Source organism: Gopherus flavomarginatus, chromosome 18 (assembly GCF_025201925.1).
Source record: "Gopherus flavomarginatus isolate rGopFla2 chromosome 18, rGopFla2.mat.asm, whole genome shotgun sequence".
NCBI classification, from domain to species: domain Eukaryota; kingdom Metazoa; phylum Chordata; order Testudines; family Testudinidae; genus Gopherus; species Gopherus flavomarginatus.
The window spans coordinates 23,623,921-23,646,084 of NC_066634.1; the positions used below are offsets into that span (position 1 = coordinate 23,623,921).

At 43.4% G+C, this 22,164-nt stretch overlaps 1 protein-coding gene across 4 annotated transcripts in view; it reads right to left on the reverse strand.

Moving 5' to 3' along the window:
* The window catches only part of ZNF541 (zinc finger protein 541), a 37,983-nt gene extending 26,912 nt beyond the window's left edge, over positions 1 to 11,071 (reverse strand). For all 4 annotated transcript variants that reach the window (XR_007770268.1, XR_007770269.1, XM_050928396.1 and 1 more), the window contains exons 1-4: positions 10,768 to 11,071; positions 9,269 to 9,512; positions 5,749 to 7,564; positions 3,010 to 3,068 (exon numbers count right to left, since the gene is read on the reverse strand). Coding sequence is in view for 2 of the 4 variants with exons in the window: in XM_050928396.1 (XP_050784353.1) it covers positions 3,010 to 3,068; positions 5,749 to 7,564; positions 9,269 to 9,512; positions 10,768 to 11,071 (2,423 nt within the window). In the remaining 2 variants the exon portion in view is untranslated. The remainder of the gene's footprint in view (positions 1 to 3,009; positions 3,069 to 5,748; positions 7,565 to 9,268; positions 9,513 to 10,767) is intronic.
* Between the last annotated feature and the right edge of the window lie 11,093 nt (positions 11,072 to 22,164).

Below are 22,164 nucleotides of genomic sequence, written 5' to 3' on the forward strand. Positions count from 1 at the left end.
AAAAATCCCCACTGGGACATAAATCATCCATGTTAGAAAGATAGTTTTAAACAGGAGATGTAATGAAATGCCCTCTTGAGCATTTACAGGCAGTTGTACTACTGTTACCAACTATGCAGAAATGCCTTTTCCAAAAACAGAAACACAAGGTGGGCGAGGTAACATCTTTTACTGAACCAACGTCTGTTGGTGACAGAGACAAGCTTTCGAGCTTAAACAGAGCTCCACACCACTTCCTCTAAAAATGATGGCCTGCATTCAAAATCCTGCTGAGTATTTTCTTAAGCCATGCATTAAACATACCATATGGAATTTCTGTAATTTTGATGTTGCCATTGGAAAACATGTGTTACATGTGTGCTGTTTTTCCTTTTATTTTCTTCCCCTAGTGAATTTTGTGCTGATGAATGGTAGCAGATTAACAGCTCCGGAGACTCGAGTCCTCTATCCACAATACTAACAAAGCAAAAGCAGTTCATGCTTTCCAACACCGAAACACCTACCACCCTAATGTGAAGGGACCACCTTAGGGGTGAGAATGAGAGATGAGTTCAGACCTTATGGTCCATTCAGTCCTTGGCTCATCTCCTGGGGATAGAAATAGAGGATGCGGAGAGAGAGAAGGACACTACCTTGATGTGTGGGTGATTTTTTTTTATGTGGACACTTGCTCACTATAAACTGTGACTTTTTGTCTTTACAGACCAGGAATAGATTCTTCAGATTCTTAATAAATGTCAATCAATTTCTTAACGATGGAAAATTATTGGCATATCTATCATGGTTAGTGGCACTGTAGGAAAGGCAGCTGTTTGTGCAGTTTAAATGAAGAATTATATTAAATTAATCTATGCAATGTCTACAGAAGAATTAAATCAGTGGACCATATTCTGCCCTCAAGCTACACCTGTGCAACTTCATTGAATTCAACTGAATTTCATTAGATTGGACTACAAGGCTGTGACCCAGGAAACCTCCTGGTGCCAAGTGGCAGAGAACCCCCAGGCTGCACAGGGATGTATAGGAATCCCCTGGGTCTGATGGTATGTGATACCAAAGAGTGGTATGTGAAGTCTCTATCAACAACCACTGATTATTAATCACTTTGTAATGTATGTATAGGTAATATTTAGGAAGTTACATATCTATACTGGAAATTATGTTCTTAAAGCCTTGAAGTTAAAAGCAGGTCACCAGGAGGTAACTAGCCTTGGACAGATTCTGTTTGGTTAGGGGACAGGAGAGGCTTCTCTCTCTGTTTGGACAAATGTCTATTATGCACCATGTGTCTCACAAGGTAAGCCTATGTGCATGTGGGGCCAGATGCTAATTAAAAGACTGCAAGGTCAACAAGAGAGGGAGGCCACCGGGAAGAACAATAAACAGGAGGCTATCCTATTTATGAATAAAGATCAAAGGACTGTTTGGATGTATCTGGGATTGCAAAGAGACACAGGGGATCTCTCCACTGAGGAAGCAAGAGGACATGACTTGTCTCATGAACAGAAGATTACAGCCAAGACTGGCTATAATACACTGGAAGGATTTTGAGTGAGCTTTTCCTCTATATGATATGATGTCTTGTTCATTAAGTTTCGGCTCTACAAAGCATGTTATGATTTTATTTTATATGTAGCCATTCCAATCTCTGTTCTTTGTTAAATAAACTACTTCTAGTTTTTACTCTAAACATATCTAAGTGCTGTGTGTTGATCAGAGTGGCGATCCTGAGCCCTAACTGGAACACTGGGGTGTCCTCTTCCTTGGGGAGTAGAGGATCTATGAATTCTGTGAGTGTTCAATGGAACAGGTGCTGGATATTCCAGGAGGATGCTCCAGAGAGTTCGGGGTTGAAGTGTGCTTATCATTAACCTGTAAAGAGAGGATGGGGCCTGTGGAAGCCTGAAGGCAGTGCTTCTGTCGCCTGAGGCTTGTGGTGTCAGGGAGCTGAGCCCTGTCAGGCACAGACAAGGCTCCCTAACGCTAAGGGCTGGTGGTAGCAAGGTGCCTCACAGCTCTGGGTACCACAGGAAGTGTCACAAAGGTTCAGACTTAAGCACAGGGCAGCACATAGCTGCATCACCCAAGAAGGAACCCCAGGAATGAACTGTGACCCAAAGTCACAGTTCCTCCCCTCCTTCCCCAGGAAGAAGTAGGCTCTGACACCCCTTTTCGGGGAACAGCTTACTTCCCCATTTAATAACTGATCAGCTCCACTGGCTGCCATATGGGAAGACAGACCATGGCTTACTTGAGGACGGAATATCAGGAGTGTAGTCCCTGCTCTCTACACCAGCATCCAAGTAGTGATGCAGGTAGGTTCTAAGCAGCTGAACAGAGGGAGGGGGAAGGGTGTTTACTTCCCTATGCAGCCACTGAGGACCGGGGCACAAACTTGCCCTAAATAAATTACTAGCCATAAAATTATCCATCCACTTTTAAAAATCCAGCTTTGGTATTTGACTCTCTGCCCCTACAATAAATTTCAAAGGCTGACTACTCATTGTGGATGAAACACAGCACAAGACCTGTGCTCAACTTAAGACCCAGTGAAGCCCTTCTTGCCGAGGGGTGAATCTCGTTTAATTTTATTCTAAATTTTCCTTTCATTCCTTTCATCGTGAACTCTCATTCATTATGGTCATGTGTGAAAAGAAAAGGACTGGTCAGTTTTTATCATCTTAATAACCTTAAATACTGCACTCAAATATCCCTCTGTCATACATAAGTTAAGTTGCTATATGGCTTTCATGCTTGTGGGTGAGAAAGTAGTTTTATGAAAGCCTTGTGGCTCTAATTCAAACACTTATTAATTAGCATAATCTCAGAGCTCGCCACAGAAAAAAAACGGCTATGTAAAAATCCAACCCTAAAGGAACAGACAAATACATCATTCGGCCTCTTACTGCTAACATACACACTTGAAGCCAAACCTAAAAGTACAAATAAAAATCTGTGTCACATTATTTTATTTGAAGCTCTGTCAAGACTACAGTGTACCCTGCTTACCATCCAGCTGACAAGTTTTCTTCCCTCACTGCATTAGTAAGGCTGTAGATATTTCCACCCTGAGTTAAAAAAAAAAAATCAAAACCAGATGTTATACTGTCCATGATTGAAACTTCCAATAGTTATTCCATCCTGAAACAAGACATGGAACTTCTGAGTTGTTTCATTCCTAAAAATAACACTTTGCAGTTACATGGTTTAGAAACTTTCTTTACAGGATCCCAAAGCCCTTTACAAACATTAATGAATTTATTCTCATAACCCTTGTGTGCATATACAAATAACACATGAGTTCCAATCAACACCACTCGTTTATCATAAGTTGCATATTTCCCATTACAGGACCCTCTCAAAGAGAGAGCAATCAGCAGCACAGAGAAAGTAACCTCCTGCAGAAGAATGCCAGAGAGGGAGGATCCTCTCCTCCTACATTCCAATCTCTTAGACTCCTAATGCTTGGTGGCCACATGCAGGGATTTGGGAAGGAAGCAAGATGCCCCATACAGACTTCAAGCAGTTAAGAGAGTTCCTATAGCTTCTGAGCCCCATGCAGGTTTCCTAGTGCTGGCATTCTTCTGGCCCAGCCAGCATCTCACCCCTCTTGCAGAAATAGCAGGCCCCAGAATATAGAGAGCCTTCTGCATGGTTCCAGGGGGAAGGTGGGGAACAGTACCACAGAGGTGGTTCAGCACCTGCCTCCGCAGTATGGAACAGGGAGGGAATTCCTCAGTGCATAGATGACAGGTGACCAAATGGCCTGCAGAAACAGCAGCAGCTCAGGCAGAGCCTGGACAAAAGCATGCAAATAAACTTTCCATCAGAGTAGTGCATGACGGTGAGATGTCATCAGGCTGCATGGGGCTGGAAGTCAGCAACTAATAATCAATAAAACAAAAATGACTCTCCACAAAACGTTGGAGACTCAAAACTCCTATTTATCCACAGAACACGTACAGCATGGGCAGCACTATTGTAAGCAGCTTCCCTACCCCATTCCATCAATGAACCTCATCTCTGACCTGAAAGGACTATCTTTAAGGGTGAGAAGTTCATTGTGTGTAACTATTTAGCCCGATTTCTCTGCTGATGCAAGCAGTTAGGCACTAGCTACTCCCAAATGAGAAAGTGATTTGTGCTATATGGACATCTGTCCATTATTGTACTGACTCTTTTCACAAAGCTCCCTGAACAGTCTGATGCTAGCAATGTTTTATTACTGACCAGAGCCCAAGTTGAACCAAGAACCTAGGTGAAAGGCTTTACGAAGCATCCTGTGAGACTTCATCTTGTTAAATCATTTTTATACCTCTGGCACTGAATTAATTAGTTAATGTTTTTAATGCACTCTGAAATATGTAAAGGGCCATGTAAATGCTAAAGATTATTTTTGGTGAGTCTAAAGCTGTCAACACTAACAAAAAACACTTAAAAGAACACAGGGAAACAATGAAGTCCAGTAGTTAAGGCTCAGTACCTAAAGTTAGGAACCCTAGGTTCTACTCCAGACTGGAAACTAACTTAATACTGCATGTAACATCTCTGTGCCCCAGTTTTCCAAACTATAAAACAGAGGTGAATTTAACCCCCTTCATGAACCAGTATAAAGTATTTTCAGATCTCAGGTTAAAAGCACATCTAACTGCCCCATACTTGTATTCCTAATAAAAGAAAAATGTAATTGATGTGCTGTTTAAAAGAACGTTGGTCCCACTTTACCACACCCTTCAAGATGAAGTTTAATACAGCAACACTGGCAAAAAAGGTACAAGAAATAAGGATCCGGTCAGACTACCAAGTGTGAAGGATGTCAGGCTAAGCTTTACTGTTTTTGATTTATGAAAAGCAAAGAAATATTTCAGTGCAACCCAGGGGAGCACTGAAAGATATCTTCACTGATTAGTGACTACGCCTAATACATCATTCACTAGAAGAACTGAATGAATTATGAGCATTTCTCCCACATGTTAAAATAATGTAGTAATATGATCCTGACAAAGCCATCAAGACCAACAGTAACTGTGAAACTATTTCTTTATCCTGTGGAATACTGAATATTTTCAATGCTGAGGATTTTTTTTTTAGTCTGAAAAAAAGTTTTATTCTGCAACTACATTAACACTTGCTTTCAGATGAGCTGATTAAAATCCCATCACAATCCAGAATCAATATTCCAATTTGATTCCTCTCCACAAGAAGTTATTAGCATAGTCTACTAGCACAGCCCTGTTAAAATGTGTGAGTATTTCCACTACAAACTGCAGCCTTCTGTACAAATTTGGTACAAAAAGTCTTCATTTTAAAATAACTTCCCCTATATATTTACATTACACCCTAATTTTCATGAAGACTAGCTTAGGTGGTGGTTTTGTTTTGTTTTGAACCACAAGGGTTACAATAGTGGTTTCACTTCCCAGCTAAAAAATGATGCCTTGAGTCACTGCTCCAATAATGTGTCAGGACTTCTCAAAGGCTGGTAAATATCATTATCCTCGTTTTAAAGATGGAGAATCTGAGACACAGAGGGCCAAATTTACAAAGTTATTTAGATACTTAAAGATGCAAAAGCACCCATATGAGTTAGATGCATACCTCCCAGTGACTTTCAATAGGAAAAGCCAGGATTTCTGATTCCTAATTCCCCGCTCTAAGCATTAAAATGCCATCTCTGTTTTCAATTTATTTAAAAATGTAAACATTTTTATTTTATTCACTAAAAAATAAAAGAAGATTTGAACATACCTGAATCCTATTAAAAATGGTTAGTTTGTGTTTCCTTTCAGTCACATGACTGGGTGAAGTCCCAGGTAATGAAAAGGAAGCCATGGCCACTTGACTTGGAGAAGCTGTGCAAGATAGGTCAAACTTTAGCTTCTCTTTTCGGACACTGGGCAAGCGTCGAGGTCTACCGCTGCTGGAATGTAGTTTGCCACCTGTTCCTTTGCAATATCTTTCATTTTTCTCTTTGTCGCTATATACAAAAGCATTATTTTCCCACTGACGTGATTTCCCAGAAGTAGAGTTTCCCAGGGCTTTATCACATACTACAGCCTGGGGTTGGGTTGGGTTGTCAGTATCTCTGAATGCCACACAGCCTTTCAAGGGTCTAGTTTGCTTGGCAGAGTAAACAGAGTCTGAATTTATGAGAGGGTCAGACAGGGACTGAGAAGACTGCAAAGCAACTGCTGCTTGCTGCCTTTCTATTTGGTCTTGTTCCTCACTAACAGATGACACATCCTTCTGATACTGGGTCAAAGTCTTTTGCATATACATGGGAGACCCTTCACCTTCTGTGTGCTCTAGAAGAGAGTGAATCATGTCAGCTTGCTGCTGCTGTTGCAATACATTTTGGAGTGGTTTTTCTATAGTCTGTTTCACCTCAGAAGTTGCTTTCTGTGTTGGAGCCACCACCTGGGTGTGGGACAAAATGTGTTGAGATTTGGTGAACATTTGGAGCAGGTGTTGCTGCACTTGCATATGCTCCTGGTTCACTGAGGATTCCATGAAAAGCTGCCTGAAGTGTGGGTTAGCGTCATTCTGTAACACACTATGCTTCTGAATGTTCTGCCAGTGACAGGAATCAATGTCACATTCTTGTCTTTTTGTTGGCCTAAAGGTTTCCTCAAAACTGCTGAGCTTTGTTTCACCTGAGATTTCCCCTTGGGTCTTCAAAAGTGCAACTGACAGAGCATCTGGACATTCATACATCTGTGCAAATGAGTCGAACGCGTGAGAAGGTCCAGGAAACCCACCTGAAATATTCTGAGCTGTAACAGATGGATTGTGATTAATATAAACACTATTCCCTTTGCCTTTAGTACAAACTGGCATGTTTCTGATCCACTGAAAATTACTGCCTGACTGATGGGAGGAGTTTGCAGAAATCTTCTGGCCTCTGAATAATGGAAAACAAGGTAAAGTGCTGTTCGGCCAATACTCCAAACCTGTAGTCTCTAAAGGAAACTGTGATTCTGAAAGTGGGGATGTATCAGTCAAACTGCTAACTGTATTTTCTCCTGGTGTGATCACAGATAAATCACCAGGATTTATTATGGCATACACATTGGAAGAGGTGGCATTCTTTTGGCAAGGATAATGCTCCTTCACCATCTTGTCACCTGTAGCTTCAAATAGTGCAGTCGTGCTAGATGGGATGCAAGAAACCTGATCAGCTGCAGAGGAGCAAGACTGCAGTGAACTTTTCAAGTCCTTTGCAGACGATGCTGGAGTTGATGGAAGCTTCTGATTTACAATGCTGCTAACAATACATTTCAGTAGGTCTCTGTTGGGCAGGCTAGGATTTGGAGATTTGGATTGAGAGTGAACAGCCAGCCTCTCTGTTCTCAAGCTACCTTGTCCTCTTTGGACAAATGCATCATGAGAAGGTGATGAGACCTTACAGGCATCGTCATCACAGGTGGCCTCCTTCAAGATAGACAAGCCATGTTGCATTTCATAATGTCGAAGCAACGATCGATGGTCACAGTAACTCTTATTGCATCCCTGTTCTATACACACAAATGGTTTTGTTTTCTGGTGTGTTAGCATGTGTCCACTCCTGAGGTAAAAAGGCAAAAGACAGAATAGAAGACTCATATTAAAATGACTAGCATAAATTAAATCATTTCTTTTCTGAACTATTTCAGTTATCACTTCTACGGTTTTATTAAATCCTGAAGGTCAAATTCTGCACTGACATATCCAGTGCAACTCCTACAGAACTCAAAGAGGTCTGACAGAGTGTAAAACAAAGTCCGATTAGGGCTCTCTAAAGCAGGAGGGGTCCACACAGCTGCGGTTTTTTTTTTCACTCTAGGAAGAATTACATCACTCCCCCCTTCATCATCTGCAGCGGCTGCCTAACGTTGAATCCAATTCAAAACTGACCTTCTAGTTCTCAAAACTCTCAAAAAAAGATGTTTTTTAACTGCCAGCACTGAGAAATTCATCCTGTCCCCTGTGAGTCAAACTAGGTTCTTTTGCATTCTCACAAGTTACAGAAGTACAGCAGACAAAATAATGTCCTTAAATAACATCATTGCAACCCTATTCTCTTCCAATTATGCCCTGAATTACACCTGTGCAAACCCACCAAAGGGTAATGGAGTTGCACAGGTTTCATTGAAGGCATAACATAAAAACAATGAACACAGACCAAAATGAGGATCTAATTTGGCCAGCAAAGCTTCTTTAAATGCATGAAGTGGAAAAAATCCTGCTTCTCTATCAATCTCACTGAGCTTGGGGGAGGCGGGGAGGAGCTTGCAATCAGAAAAATCATCTTGTAAGCAAAGCAAATTTGATATAGAAACCAGTGGGAAACAATGAATATGGAACACCACAATGCCCTTTCTATGGAGACACTTTTAGGGCAGAACAACACTTTCAAAGGACACATATTAATCCAAAATATGTCTGTATATAATACGGACTGAAACCTCCAGCCTGTTCCCTGGGACTGGCATTTGCACTGGTCCGATGTCCAGCACTGCTACATCAAGAAACCAGAATAGACCACTGAAGTTCCAATACTTCAAGAACCACTGGAGATCAGAACAAATGCTATACACCTCTACCTCGATATAACGCTGTCCTCGGGAGCCAAAAAAATCTTACCACGTTATAGGTAAAACTGTGTTATATCAAACTTGCTTTGATCCACCGGAGTGCGCCGTCCAGCCCCCCCGGAGCACTGCTTTACCGCGTTATATCCAAATTTGTGTTATATCGAGTCGTGTTATATTGAGGTAGAGGTGTATATGCCATTTGAAAAACAGAATCCCAGTTATTAATGGTGTGAAAAATTAATCTTTAACTGCAGTTCACAATATATTGGCTGCTAAAACCACACAAGAATTGGCTGTCCAGTACAAGTACTTCCCACACCAGTAAGCTTTTCCCTGGACCACTGATCAGAAAGAAAAATAAAAGGTTCTTAGTTGCTATTGCGCAATACAAGCTTACCAAGTCTTCTGAAGCTGAACTATGTCTTATATGATCATGTGAGGCCCTTTCTGCAACAATATGCTCTGGAAATTCTAGAACTAACTTGCTTCTGCTACTGATATAGTTTTGCAGTGTAATTTGATGGGGTCTGCTGGCCTGACAAATGCCCACACCAAAGTACCAAGTAGTGTAACTGTGCATCTAAACCAAACTGAAACAGGAAAGTGAAGTACTACTGAAGTGAATTCTATCTACACTGTTTTAAACATAAACTGAACACAGTTTTATGCCTTTATATTAGTAAACGCCTACATACAGGTGGTCCTGCCGTTTAAAAGCCTTGCTGCAGATTTTGCAGATGTATTTCCGTTCCTGGCTGTGAGTCAGGTTATGTTTGCTAAGAGAGCTGGCACTGCTGAACACCTTCCCACAGAGACTGCAATCCAGGACAGGGTTCTGAGGAGAGCTGTGCTGATGCTTCCCTTTCCTGGCACTACCAGAACTGGACTTGCCTTCCTGTTCAACTTCTTTAGGTGCTGCTGGGATAGGAAGTCCCAATTCTAAATAAAGGGTGAAAGTTATACTCATTAGGTAACATACAGTGTCTTATTAAATCACCCCAATAATGTAAGGTTTCATAGATTTCTCTTTTTAATTCCTCTAAATTTTTCGTTCAGAGCCTAGTTACAGGATAGGGTAACTAGTGCAAGAATGATGCACCACAGTTTTGTGTCTTACAACGTAGCCTGTGATCTGCAAGACCACTGATATTCGAGGCCTCTGCCCTCACACAGCTCTGACAATGCACCTCAGTTGTGACTTGCTATTTCAGTCCTGAATCTCTTGAGCAGTGTCAACTGAACTGAATTCTGCCATAATGCTTTCCCTCTTTTGGACAAAAATGGACATAGGAGACTCCTACAAATTATTTTGCACTTGTGATCTAATGAATATTTAAACCAAGGTCACCAAAGATGACTGACTAGTTAATAAATCCATTGAGCCACTAAGCTTACATTGTCTTCAAAAATCTAAGATTCATTACCTATAAACCAGAATGATAAAGGAGAGAGGTAGATATACTACAGATTTTATTAGTTGGCCTAATCAGTTAAATAAAAGATGCACCAAATTGTATCAAAAAATGTCTATCATTCTCTTATTTGAGTGCTCCCAGTTGTGTCTTTTTGTTTTTTCTGTCTTAATAGTTCCTCGAACTTTTGCATGATCACTGATCTGCATTAGCAGTGATGGTACCGTTCTTTCAAGAACAGTATTTTACTAAGGACATTCTCCTTTTAACTTCTAATCACAAATTTTGGAGAAAGCCCATTCTGCTAAATCCATTTCTCAGAGAATTTGAACTACAAGAATTAAACAGAATGTCTCTTCTATGCTTCAGGGAAAGCTGGTAATGTAGATGTTAGCGGCATATTTAACAAATCTGTTACTTTAATTTTTTTAAATTTTCCATTTGCAGTTGGAGATCAAATTGCAAAGACTTTGAACTGAGAGTGTATTCCTAGCCACAGTACAATTTTAAGGGAACAGAATCGTAGGGGAAATATTCCTATTAAATATTACAATAATTATTAGTAACTATTTTCTATAGAGCTATAAATATGCATGACAATTTACAAGACAAATAAAGACGACTGGCAATATTTTCAAAAGCACCTAAGTGACTTAGAAGCCTAAGTCTCTACATCAAAGAGATTATCACTAGGTTTACTGTAGCTTCTAAATTAACTACTGAAAAATTCTGGCTACACTGAACTGTAAAATTACAACCAAAGGAGATTCCAATGTACTCACCACACAAAGAAGGCTGTGAGCCAAAGTCAGACTCATCAAGGAGTTTAACAAAATCACAGTCCTTCACAGAATACAAAGACAGTGCATCTAAATTGTCCTCCAAAGTGTCATTAGCCATATCTGCAGCTGAAAGGCTAGGATCCATATCTAGGCTGCTTAGGCCAGTATACATTATGTCTCTTGTATCTGGACACAGCTTAAGGTTGAGAGTGTCACTACAGTTCAGACCTTGACTCTCTGAAAATCCAGGAACATGCATCTCTGATTGGATGAAGTTTTCATCACTGAGGTGGTACTGGTCCATGTTTACCCACCTTTAATGTTTGGTCAGGGAATATGCTTTGGTTTCTGATAAACTAGGGCAAGACTCAGAGCTTGAAAACTGCATTAGTGTATAGCAAGATTCCTAAACAAAAGGTAACAGGAAAAAGTTAGATAACAGAGATGAACAGATAATACATTTTAAAATGAAAGCAATACCAGTATTGATACATTAGCCAATATATAAACCAATCCTTATTATACAGGACTCAAGATAAATACTTCTGGTTTATATTTTAGATGGAAATATGCGCTCAAATTAAAAGTGCTTTCAAACAACTGGAACTTTGTATGTGTGGTTAAATCCATTTTGCTGTTTAAGCTACATTTATCATCATGAACAGACTGGGCAGAATTCATATTTTTAAATTATAATTTTGAGAGACAATATTGATGTTTATTTTTAAGCATTTTTTAAATTTGTATTATTTAAATTTTTACTGTTGCACAAAAATATGGGTTTTAAGCATTGTCTTCTATTTTTATCTATTTAATTTTTCATAGTTGCAGGAAAATATGGGGGTTAAGACAATAACTATTTAATGACAGTGTATACTGTGATTCAAAAAGTTAGTTTTACACCCGTTAAAACACAAACGGTCAATATCACATATCAAAACATACAAAATAAATATACTTAAATCAAATTCTAAAAAGCTCCCAAGCAGCAATTTTATTACATTTTCTATGCATAAATTTCAATTATTATCAATGGCAATATTTTTCATAGGTTTGTATATGTATGGTGAAATCGACATTTGCCAATAAAAATCTAATCCTTCCAAGCCTAGTCATCAACAACTCAATTAATTTAAGCCTGGTTTGCCTTAAACTTGATTGATGAGAAATTTGATCTTGATAAAATTATTTTAGGAAATGCAACCTGCAGAGAAGATATTCAAACCAAGTAAGCACACTGTATATGAAAAAAATTCATACACAATTGCACACAGCTAAATGCCAATCAGTGTATGTACCAGAACTAGTCCATAATTAAAATATGCCTGAATTATCTGTGAAATCTGAAGTTCCTTACAACCATACAGTGCTGCTGCAAACATGAAAAAGTTCGCATTTATTCACTACATCATTCCAAAAAAATTACTGAATCTCATGTATTTCAATAGGGTCAAAAGATGTCCCACAAAAATGTCCCTGTTTATAAGTTTGTAACTGATGGTGCTATATGCCTAGAAAAAAGTAGGTCCAGGTTACAGGACCTGCAGAGAGGTGAATTTCATCCCGTCTGCATCATCTCTCTCTCAAACAGGACATATACATCTCAGAAGCACCACAAAAAGAATACTTTATTGCTGTATATCTAAGAATAAAGAATTTCCTCATACTACTCCTACCAAGGGCAATAATATTTTCAAGGAACAGGTTCAAATTTTACAGAAGATGGAATAGTAAAAATTACACCCGGATTTTTTGTTATAAATTCGTTTTAGCTGTATGTACAGCATTGTATATGTTGGGTATCCTTCCTTTGTTCCCCATTCTCATGTCTTGAATAACAGGAAAATATTTAAATCATGCCCCACTCCAATTTTTTAAAAATATTTTCCTTTTAAAGTCAAATGCATTCAATTTCTTTTTCTTAAAAGTAAGCTCTTCACCCTCTATATAGAAGCTTTCAAGTCTTTTCTTTGTTTTAAGAGACAAAGAAGGCTGGAAAACGGATTTTAATTTTTTTGTAATAATTTGATAAAGCTACTAAAATTACATCTAACACTTCCATAGTGGGTCTGCTGCTCAAGCAAAGCTCTCATTTCAATCATTGAGAATTTTTGCCTAAGTAAGGATGGCAAGAACAGGGCCAAAGGGTTAAGGGAAAAAAAAGACAATTCTTAATCTTGTTGAACCAGTGGCACCCAAATTTGCAGAACTGGGGATAAAATTAACTTCTATTTCTATTTGTAGAGTGCTCCTCATCATAGCATTTAATGCCTAGTCCTGCAAAATTTGTGCTTAACTTTATGCATATTGGTCCCATTGATTTCAATGAGACTACTCGCATGCATAAAGTTAAGCATATGCATAAGCCATTACAAGATCAGGAACTAAATTTGCCAGGAGCAAAAGCACTATAGCTAATTTACAGATAAAAGGCCCAGACATGAACACATTTATATCAGCAAAGCTACTCATGTGGATTTGGGCTCAATCACATCAGTTTTTTAAACTACCAATAAACACACATAGCCCAAATAATCTGCTGACACTCTAATCTATTTTGTTAGATTAAAAGCCTGTTGCTTGCATTAACCAGCAATCAAAACCTGAAGCTGATTGATTTGGTCTTCACACTGCTACAGATAGAAGGCAGCTGTGGACTGCATTTTAGAACTCTTCGGTCCACAGGTCACATTTTTAGGATTATAAACTCCTGGGTCAAAAGAATTGAGAGAATTTCAGTTATAGGTAGTATTTTTTAAATTCATACTTTTAAAAAAATTTGGAGTGGTAAGGAAAAAAAACACCCTTAAAATCCAGAATGTCATTTATAATGGGTGGGGGAAGGATAAATACTTTTTAACATGTTATCTCTGAGGGCTGAAGACTAATAAATACATTACAATTGCAGAGCTGTTTGGAATTTTTGTTGTGGGGGTCTGAACTGCATATTAGTAAGGAGGCAGAGCACATTATAACCAGGGTTGTAACTAGGCAATCTAGCAGCATGATAATGGGAGAACAGGGTATTAGGGACAGAGAAGCTGAGGTCACTATGTTTATGCTGTCAAGAAGGAAGATCGTGAGTTTATCCTAGGGCATGTCCTCCTCATTCTCATATGAAGAATAAGAGGGATGGTGGCAGCTGCTCTAGTCTGAACTGACGTGAGATAAACTAAGTATTAATTAGCCATTGAACTGAACTAGTTGAATAAACTCAACTGAAGAAAATATTCTCTCTGCACCTGAAAAGGCTACTGCAGTTAAAAGCTGGTTGAGCATGTCAGCAAATTCTGGTTCTAGGTGCTTAGTCAGCAATTTCCACCAGTTCAGTGGTTTGACTTTAATCTTCAACAGCAAACGTGTACTGCTTGAATTTTTTTAATTTAGTTTAAATTATTTTAATAGATTATAGTATATTTATGCCTTAATACAGGCTGATAACTTCAAATTTAATATTCAATAGGTTTATTTTAAAAAGAAAAATGCATTTAATTTAAATAAAAAATCTGATTTCAATTTCAAAAGAATCAAAACATTCAAAATCAATTTTTATCCACTCTGATCCCAGGGGTCTATGCCAATAGAGGGCAGAACTCTGGCACTGTTGGGGATGAAGTGGGGGGTGATGAGAATGGAGAAGACTGCTGTCCATGGTAGCAGAGGGGGAAAGTTCCTGCTTGGGTGGGGATGGGGGGTTGCTCTTGCCCTGGCGGAGACTGGTACTACTTCTGGGGAGACTGCTCCTGGCTCTGGTGGTAGGACTCTGGAGATTCCTTCCCCTCGTGGGGATAAGGCTGCTGCTCAAATTGAGGAGGGTGGGGCGCCTAGCTTTGATGGGGATGCTACCCCTGCCCCATATGGGCTGGGTACCTGCCCATGATAGAGCGGTATCCCTGCACCTGGAGAGGATGGGTGGGAAGCTCCCTGCCCATGATAGAAGGAGGGTCCTTGCCCCTAAGGAGAATGGGCAGGGAGCCTGTGGTGGGGATGAGGGGGCATGGTGGTCCCTGCCTTGGATGGGAGGGTCACTGCCTCTGGTGGGGATGGCCGAGGGCTCCCTGTCTGTAATGGGAGTGGGGTGTCCTTGCCCCTGGGGAGATTGGCATGAGGTTCTTAAGGGCGGGGTCGCTATCCTTGGGGGCAATGGGGGGGCCCTGGGGGAGGGGCAGGGGTCCCTGTTGGTGACGGGGGATCCCGGAAGGTTGGATGGGGGGGAGGAGTGAGGGGGTTGCTGTCCCTGGGGGCGATGGGGGGGCTGTGGGGGAGGGGTGGGGGTCACTGTCCCTGGGGGCGATGGGGGGGCTTTGGGCGGAGGGGCGAGGGTCCCTGTCGGTGAGAGGGGATCCCGGCGAGTTGGAGGCTGGAGTCCCTGCTCCCAGCGGGCTGGGTGGGGGGGTCCCTGCCCCTGGAGAGATGGGCGAGGGGGTCGTTGTCCCTGGGGGTGATGGGGGGGCCCTGGGGGGATGGGCAGGGGTTGCTGTCCCTGGGCGTGATGAGGGGGCCCTGGGGGGATAGGCGGGGGTCACTGTCCCTGGGGGCGATGGGGGGGCCCTGGGGGGAGGGGAGGGGTGCACTGTCCCTGGGGGTGATGGGGGGCCCTGGGGGGAGGGGCAGGGGCCCCTGTCCCTGATGGGGGATCCTGGCAGGTTGGATGGGGGGGTCCCTGCCCCTGGGGGGATGGATGGGCGGGGTCACTGTCCCTGGGGGTGATGGGGGGGCCCTGGAGGGAGGGCGGGCCCTGTCAGTGAGGGGGCATCTCAGCGAGTTGGAGGCTGGGGTCCCTGCTCTCAGTGAGCTGGGCAGGGGGGGGGTCCCTGCCTCTGGGGAGATGGGCAGGTGAGGTCGCTGTCCCTGGGGGCGATGGGGGGGCTCTGGGGGGATGGGCAGGGGGCCCTGTTGGTGATGGGGGATCCCGGCGGGCTGGGCGGGGGGGTCTCTGCCCCTGGGGGGAGGGGCTGGGTTGTTGTCCCTGGGGGTGATGGGGGGCCCTGGGGGGAGCGGCAGGGGGCCCTGTTGGTGATGGGGGATCCCGGCGGGCTGGACGGGGGGGTCCCTACCCCTGGGGGTGTGGGCGGGGGGGGTCCCTACCCCTGGGGGGAGGGGCTGGCGGGGTCGGTGTCCCTGGGGGTGATGGGGGGCCCTGGGGGGAGCGGCAGGGGGCCCTGTCGGTGATGGGGGATCCCGGCGGGCTGGGGGGGGGTCCCTGCCCCGGGGGGAGGGGCGGGGGGGTCCCTACCCCTGGGGGGAGGGGCGGGCTGGGTCGCTGTTCCTGGGGGTGATGGGGGGCCCTGGGGGGAGCGGCGGGGGGGGCCTGTCGGTGATGGGGGATCCAGGCGGGCTGGGCGGGGGGGGGTCCCTGCCCCGGGGGGGGGGGGGGGGGGGGGTCCCTACCCCTGGGGGGAGGGGCTGGCGGGGTCGGTGTCCCTGGGGGTGATGGGGGGCCCTGGGGGGAGCGGCGGGGGGCCCTGTCGGTGATAGGGGATCCCGGCGGGCTGGGGGGGGGTCCCTGCCCCGGGGGGAGGGGCGGGGGGGTCCCTACCCCTGGGGGGAGGGGCGGGCTGGGTCGTTGTCCCTGGGGGTGATGGGGGGCCCTGGGGGGAGCGGCGGGGGGGGCCTGTCGGTGATGGGGGATCCAGGCGGGCTGGGCGGGGGGGGGTCCCTGCCCCGGGGGGAGGGGCGGGGGGGTCCCTACCCCTGGGGGGAGGGGCGGGCTGGGTCGCTGTTCCTGGGGGGGGGGGCGGCGGGGGCGCCTGTCGGTGATGGGGGATCCCGGCGGGCTGGGGGGGGGGGTCCCTGCCCCGGGGGGAGGGGCGGGGGGGTCCCTACCCCTGGGGGGAGGGGCGGGCTGGGTCGTTGTCCCTGGGGGTGATGGGGGGCCCTGGGGGGAGCGGCGGGGGGGGGCCTGTCGGTGATGGGGGATCCAGGCGGGCTGGGCGGGGGGGGGTCCCTGCCCCTGGGGGAGGGGCGGGGGGGTCTCCGAGTCAGGGGCCGCCCCACAGGAGGCAGCGACTTTACCCGTCGCCTCGCGCCCCTTCCCGCCTGCGCCGCCTCCGTCCGCACGCGGCGCCCCGCGCCGAGAGGGGAGGGGGCGGGAGGAGGAGCGGGTCCGCCTCGGTCACGTGGTGCTGGGACCGCCTGGGCGGGAAAAGGGGCCGACGGGCGGCGCCATTTTGTGAGAGGGCGAAAGGAGGGGAGGTGTGAGGGGAGCAGGAGGGGGCGGGAAGAGAGGAGTGCGGGGCTCGAGGGGAGGGAGGACAGGGAGGGGTTGTGGTGGGGTAGGGAGGGGAGAGAAGCTGTGGGGGGCTGGGAGAAGGGAAGTGGGAGATGTGGAGGGGGCGAGGGAGGGAAGAGTGAGCAGGGTGATGGGGAGGGAGGGGATAGGCAGAAGTGGCTGGGGGTGACGGGGGAAGGGATAGGGAGGAGAGGAGGGGACAGGGCGGGGGCAGACAGCTAGAGGAAGGATGTGTGAGGGAGGCGTCAGGGTGTGGCGAGGAGGGGATGCAAAGGGGAGGAGTGAGGGGAATATGGAGCGAGGAAGAGGTTAAAGGGAAGGTGTGTGATGAATATAGGGTGGACCAGTTGTGACCAGGAGCTTAGGGGGAGACATAATGGAAGGTGGAGGAGTGAGAGGCAGTGTCTGGGGAGTGAGAAGTGTGAGGGAGCAGTATGAGGAAGGACATGTTGGGGGAAAGGGATTGCTCTACAATGCGACAATGGGAAGAGAAGTGTGACGAAGGAAGGGACTGGTTAGAGGAGGGGATGGAAGTATGAGATGGCTGTAGGGGGAAGGGTAAGGAAAGAGAAGAGGTTTATGAGGAGGAAGGTGGGGGAAAGTGTAACAGTGAAGTTGGGAGAAGGTAGGAGAGAGAGATGGAGAAAAAGCCGGTGAGACGGTGCTGTGACTGTTTCCCCCCCTCTATCCCCCGCCAAAAGGTGGCTAAATTTAGTTGTCCCCTGAACATCTTGCTAAGGCAACAGCACATCACAAACCAGAAAAAAGAAAACTGTGATGAACTTACCCCTGCTTGAAATCAGGGTAAAGTGCACCAGTTCTAATATTGGTTTATGGAGGTTTACTCTGCCTATGGTAGGGGTTTGCTCTGATGCAACTACACTGGTGGCTGAAAAGGAGGCAAATCACTAGTGTAGACAAGGCTATAGAGATGAAGACTCCTCTTTTGTCAGCATGGATGCCAGTATCCCATTGTGGTGGTACAGGGTGATATGTTGCAGGAGGTGACAAGAGAATTGTACCATGCCTCACATGATTGCCAACAATTGTGGTTAACTGACAGTAATTAAACTGGGCCTAATTCGGAACTACTCTGCTCCTTGTGCAGTTATGAACAGTAGTGCAACATGTAAGTAAAATGCCATAAGATCAAAATGGTAATGTTTTACTCCCTGTTTCAGTAGGTGTACATAGCTACACAGAGTGCAAGGGAATGAGGAACCAAGCCTAATGTCTTTATTCATGATCATGTTTATTAGTCTTGGTATGATAACAAAATTCAAAATTGGGTGCTGCAATTCTATCTAGTAAAACCCTTTTTTTGACAGTTTCATTTGAAAAAACAGCTGGTGTGTTCCATCGCAAAGGGGCTGCATTTCAGTGGTGGGTGAGGTGAAATCTGTGTGCATACTGATCAGTGAGATAAAAGTGATATTACGTTGATACTCGGTATTACATGTTTGACAAGTGGTCAAAACTTTGGTTTTTGTATTTCAACAGCTTCACACTGTAAATTTCTCTAATGTACTTTGGTTTTCAGCTTAAAACAACATCACTAAGAGAGATGGGAACTTCCACCATTTACCTTAATACAGTATCATGTTTAATTTATTTCCGTTCAAATTTAAGGAAATAATAAAATATTCTTTTGATTATATAATTGTGACATTTGATACTATCCATCGCAGTTAAATAAAGGTAGATTTCAAAGTACTATCATCTTAATAGTTTTGGGACTGCCATGATAAGGTTGGTAGGACTATGTGTCATGTTTATATAAAGCCCATTTTGCACTGATGTAAACGACTACACAAGGTGCAGGGTTGTCCTGAACTAGGCTCAGTTTTATTACTGTGTCAGTTAACCGCAATTGTTGGCAATCATATTCAAACATGGTACAATTCTGTCAAGTAGGTTTGGCTGAGAGTGACTCCCTGAACTTGAGGATGCATGGAGAGACCCCAGGCTTCCTATCTCCACCTCAGGTAATCAAGCTCAAAGCTGTAAAAAGTTGCTAGACACATTTCAGAAGACAACAGATGGCAGCTTACTCTAGAAGCTGGACATGGAGTTTTGGAAATATAAGACATGCCCTGTGTATGTTTTAGTGTTTTTAATTGTTTGATTTGGAGTTTAAAGCCTATTAATCTGAACCAAGGGAATGTGTCCAGATATTTTGTTAACCTGTTTTATTACTGTTTGCACCAGAAAAACTGCAAATAAATCTGCAACCCCCAAAAAATCCAATTTTGAGCCATGTGGATCGTGAAACCACATATGTTATTCTCAATAGTTAAATTGTATATGTTCAGGATGGAGACTATTTTAACTTTTTTAAATTAGCGTTTAAATGTTTTTACTGTCAAGTTAGAAATCATAGGCCCAAATTTATTCCTAGTATGACTCCAAATCAGGCATGAATTCAAACCTATCTATATTTAAGATGTTATTTTTTTCTGATATCACTACTCAGATGATTAAAACTTATGAGATTTTAAATGGCTTGTTTACATGTCATCATTATGTTGTTGGTTTTCTTTCCACACTTCATTTGGATTGAAACAAAGTAAACTAAATCAGTTACATTCTAGTGGCTGGTTCTAATTTTTTAGCAAAAACTGTCATATTTGATTTGCATGTTTTACAGAAAAATTTTTGAATCCAAAAGAAAGACATTTGAATGTACATTTTTATGTATGTGTGTATATATATATTTCTACCTAATAAGTAGAAATGTTTTCATATATATATTCACATGTGTATATGAAAACATCTACTAATTAGCTTTTGAAAAATTTTTAAAAGCAAAGTTTAAATGTTGTGTTTAAACTATTAGGAGGAAGAGTGAGTCCTGTCTGTATAAACAAAATTAGTCAGGATCCTGTGTTTTCCTGGCAACTCTGCCACTGATCCACTGGGTGGCCTTGGATGAGTTACTTAATTTTTTTTTTTTTTTGCCTGTTTGTCCTTTAATAAATTACTATTCTACTGACCCTACCTCATTGGGGAGTTGTGAGGCTTAATGAACTAATGTTTGTGTAATGATTAGAAATCCTCAGGTCTAGCAAAGCGAAAATGTTATTATTTATAAGTATTCTTTAATTAATACCGTTCAATTCCTTCCCAAATTTACTTATTTTTACTATTAGTGTAAAGAACTGATGCAATTTTAATCCTGATGGAATAGCCTTCTGTCCCAGAATGTCTTCTAAGGCGATTATTGCTCCCTCTCTATCCATGAAAAAGCTCTATTAACTAATATTATAGTCCAGGTCATGCTGAGAGAAGAGTCCTCTGGAGTCACCTGAATCTCAGTAAAATAACTCAGAAGAGAAAAGAAAGGGGAAAACATCACAGAATTTAAAGTATGTCACCTATAATGCTTTTAAAACTGCAGTGACCCCAGTACATGCCTACTGTTATTGCAGTCTATTGGTTAAAGCAGGAACAATTTATGATTAGATAATTTGTATTTATAATTAAATGCTCAGTCTTTTGCCTCTCATATGTGAATAGCCCTATTAAAATAGGACTGAAGATGTATTAGAGCTGTCCACCAGTGTCAATTGTCATTTTAAACGTTGTTATTTTAAAAAAGAACAAACAAAAATGCTTTTCTGGGACATTAATCCACAAGTATGAAAAGTCTCACTTTGGAGTAAATTTTCTTGTCCCTCTCATAAATTATAAATCTCTGAAGATGCAAGGTTTATAATACTCCTGGCTGATTTTTTACTGCTTTATTAGCAGTACTAATGATGCTAATATATATGTATATACACACACACATACACACCCATTTTACAGACAGTTAAACTGAGGTACAGATGACCTGTTTCATCATTACACTGCACTTTGTATAGTAATTTACACCAATGGAAAGTGGGTATAAAACGCTTCTGTAGCATTTTTTACTCACTTTGCACAGGTGTAAATGACTGCCCAAGGTAGACAGCAATGGCGAGTTGGGCCCAGTAAGATTTACTGATTTGTGTGCTCTACAGTGGGACAGTGACATTTTAATTTATTTAAAAGGCCAGATCTTCAGCTGTGAAATTGGTGCAACTCCATTACTAACAGTGGGGCTGTGAGCATTTGCTTTATTTGAGGATCTGGCTTGAAGTTGAAAAAGCTGTGTGAGATTTTTAGTTGATGGAAGGTGGTATGGCCTAGCGATTAGAGCACTGGAGTGTGACTCTGGAGACATAGATTCTATTTCTGGCTCTGCCATGGGTCTGCTTTGTGAACATGGGCATGTGACTTCATCTCCTTATGCCACAGTTTCTCCACATGCAAAAAATGGGCATAATGATGCTGAGCTGAAAAAGAGCTCCATATAGGGTTGCCAACTTTCTGATTGCAGAAAACCAAACACCCTGTCATGTATTTATATAAGGGCAATATATAAATCCATGGTATGCCCACATCTCGAATACTGTGTACAGATGTGGTCTCCTCACCTCAAAAAAGATATTCTAGCACTGGAAAAGGTTCAGAAAAGGGCAACTAAAATGATTAGGGGTTTGGAGAGGGTCTCATACGAGGAAAGATTAAAGAGGAGACTAAGGAGGGATACGATAGAGGTATATAAAATCATGAGTGATGTGGAGAAAGTGGATAAGGAAAAGTTATTTACTTATTCCCATAATACAAGAACTAGGAGTCACCAAATGAAATTAATAGGTAGCAGATTTAAAAAAAATAAAAGGAAGTTCTTCTTCACACAGCACACAGTCAACTTGTGGAACTCCTTACCTGAGGAGGTTGTGAAGGCTGGGACTATAACAATGTTTAAAAGGGAACTGGAAAAATTCATGGTGGCTAAGTCCATAAATGGCTATTAGCCAGGAAGGGTAAAGAATGGTGTCCCTGGCCTCTGTTCATCAGAGGATGAAGATGGATGGCAGGAGGGTGATCACTTGATCATTGCCAGTTAGCTTCACTCCCTCTGGGGCACCTGGCATTGGCCACTGTCGGTAGGCAGATACTGGGCTAGATGGACCTTTGGTCTGACCTGATACGGCCGTCTTATGTTCTTATATCCCTTCCCCAAGGCCCTGCCCCTTCTTCAAGGCAAGGCCCCCACTCACTCTATCCCCCTTCCTTCCCTTGCTTGCTCTCCCCCACCCTCGCTCACTCACTCATTTTCACTGGGCTGGAGCAGG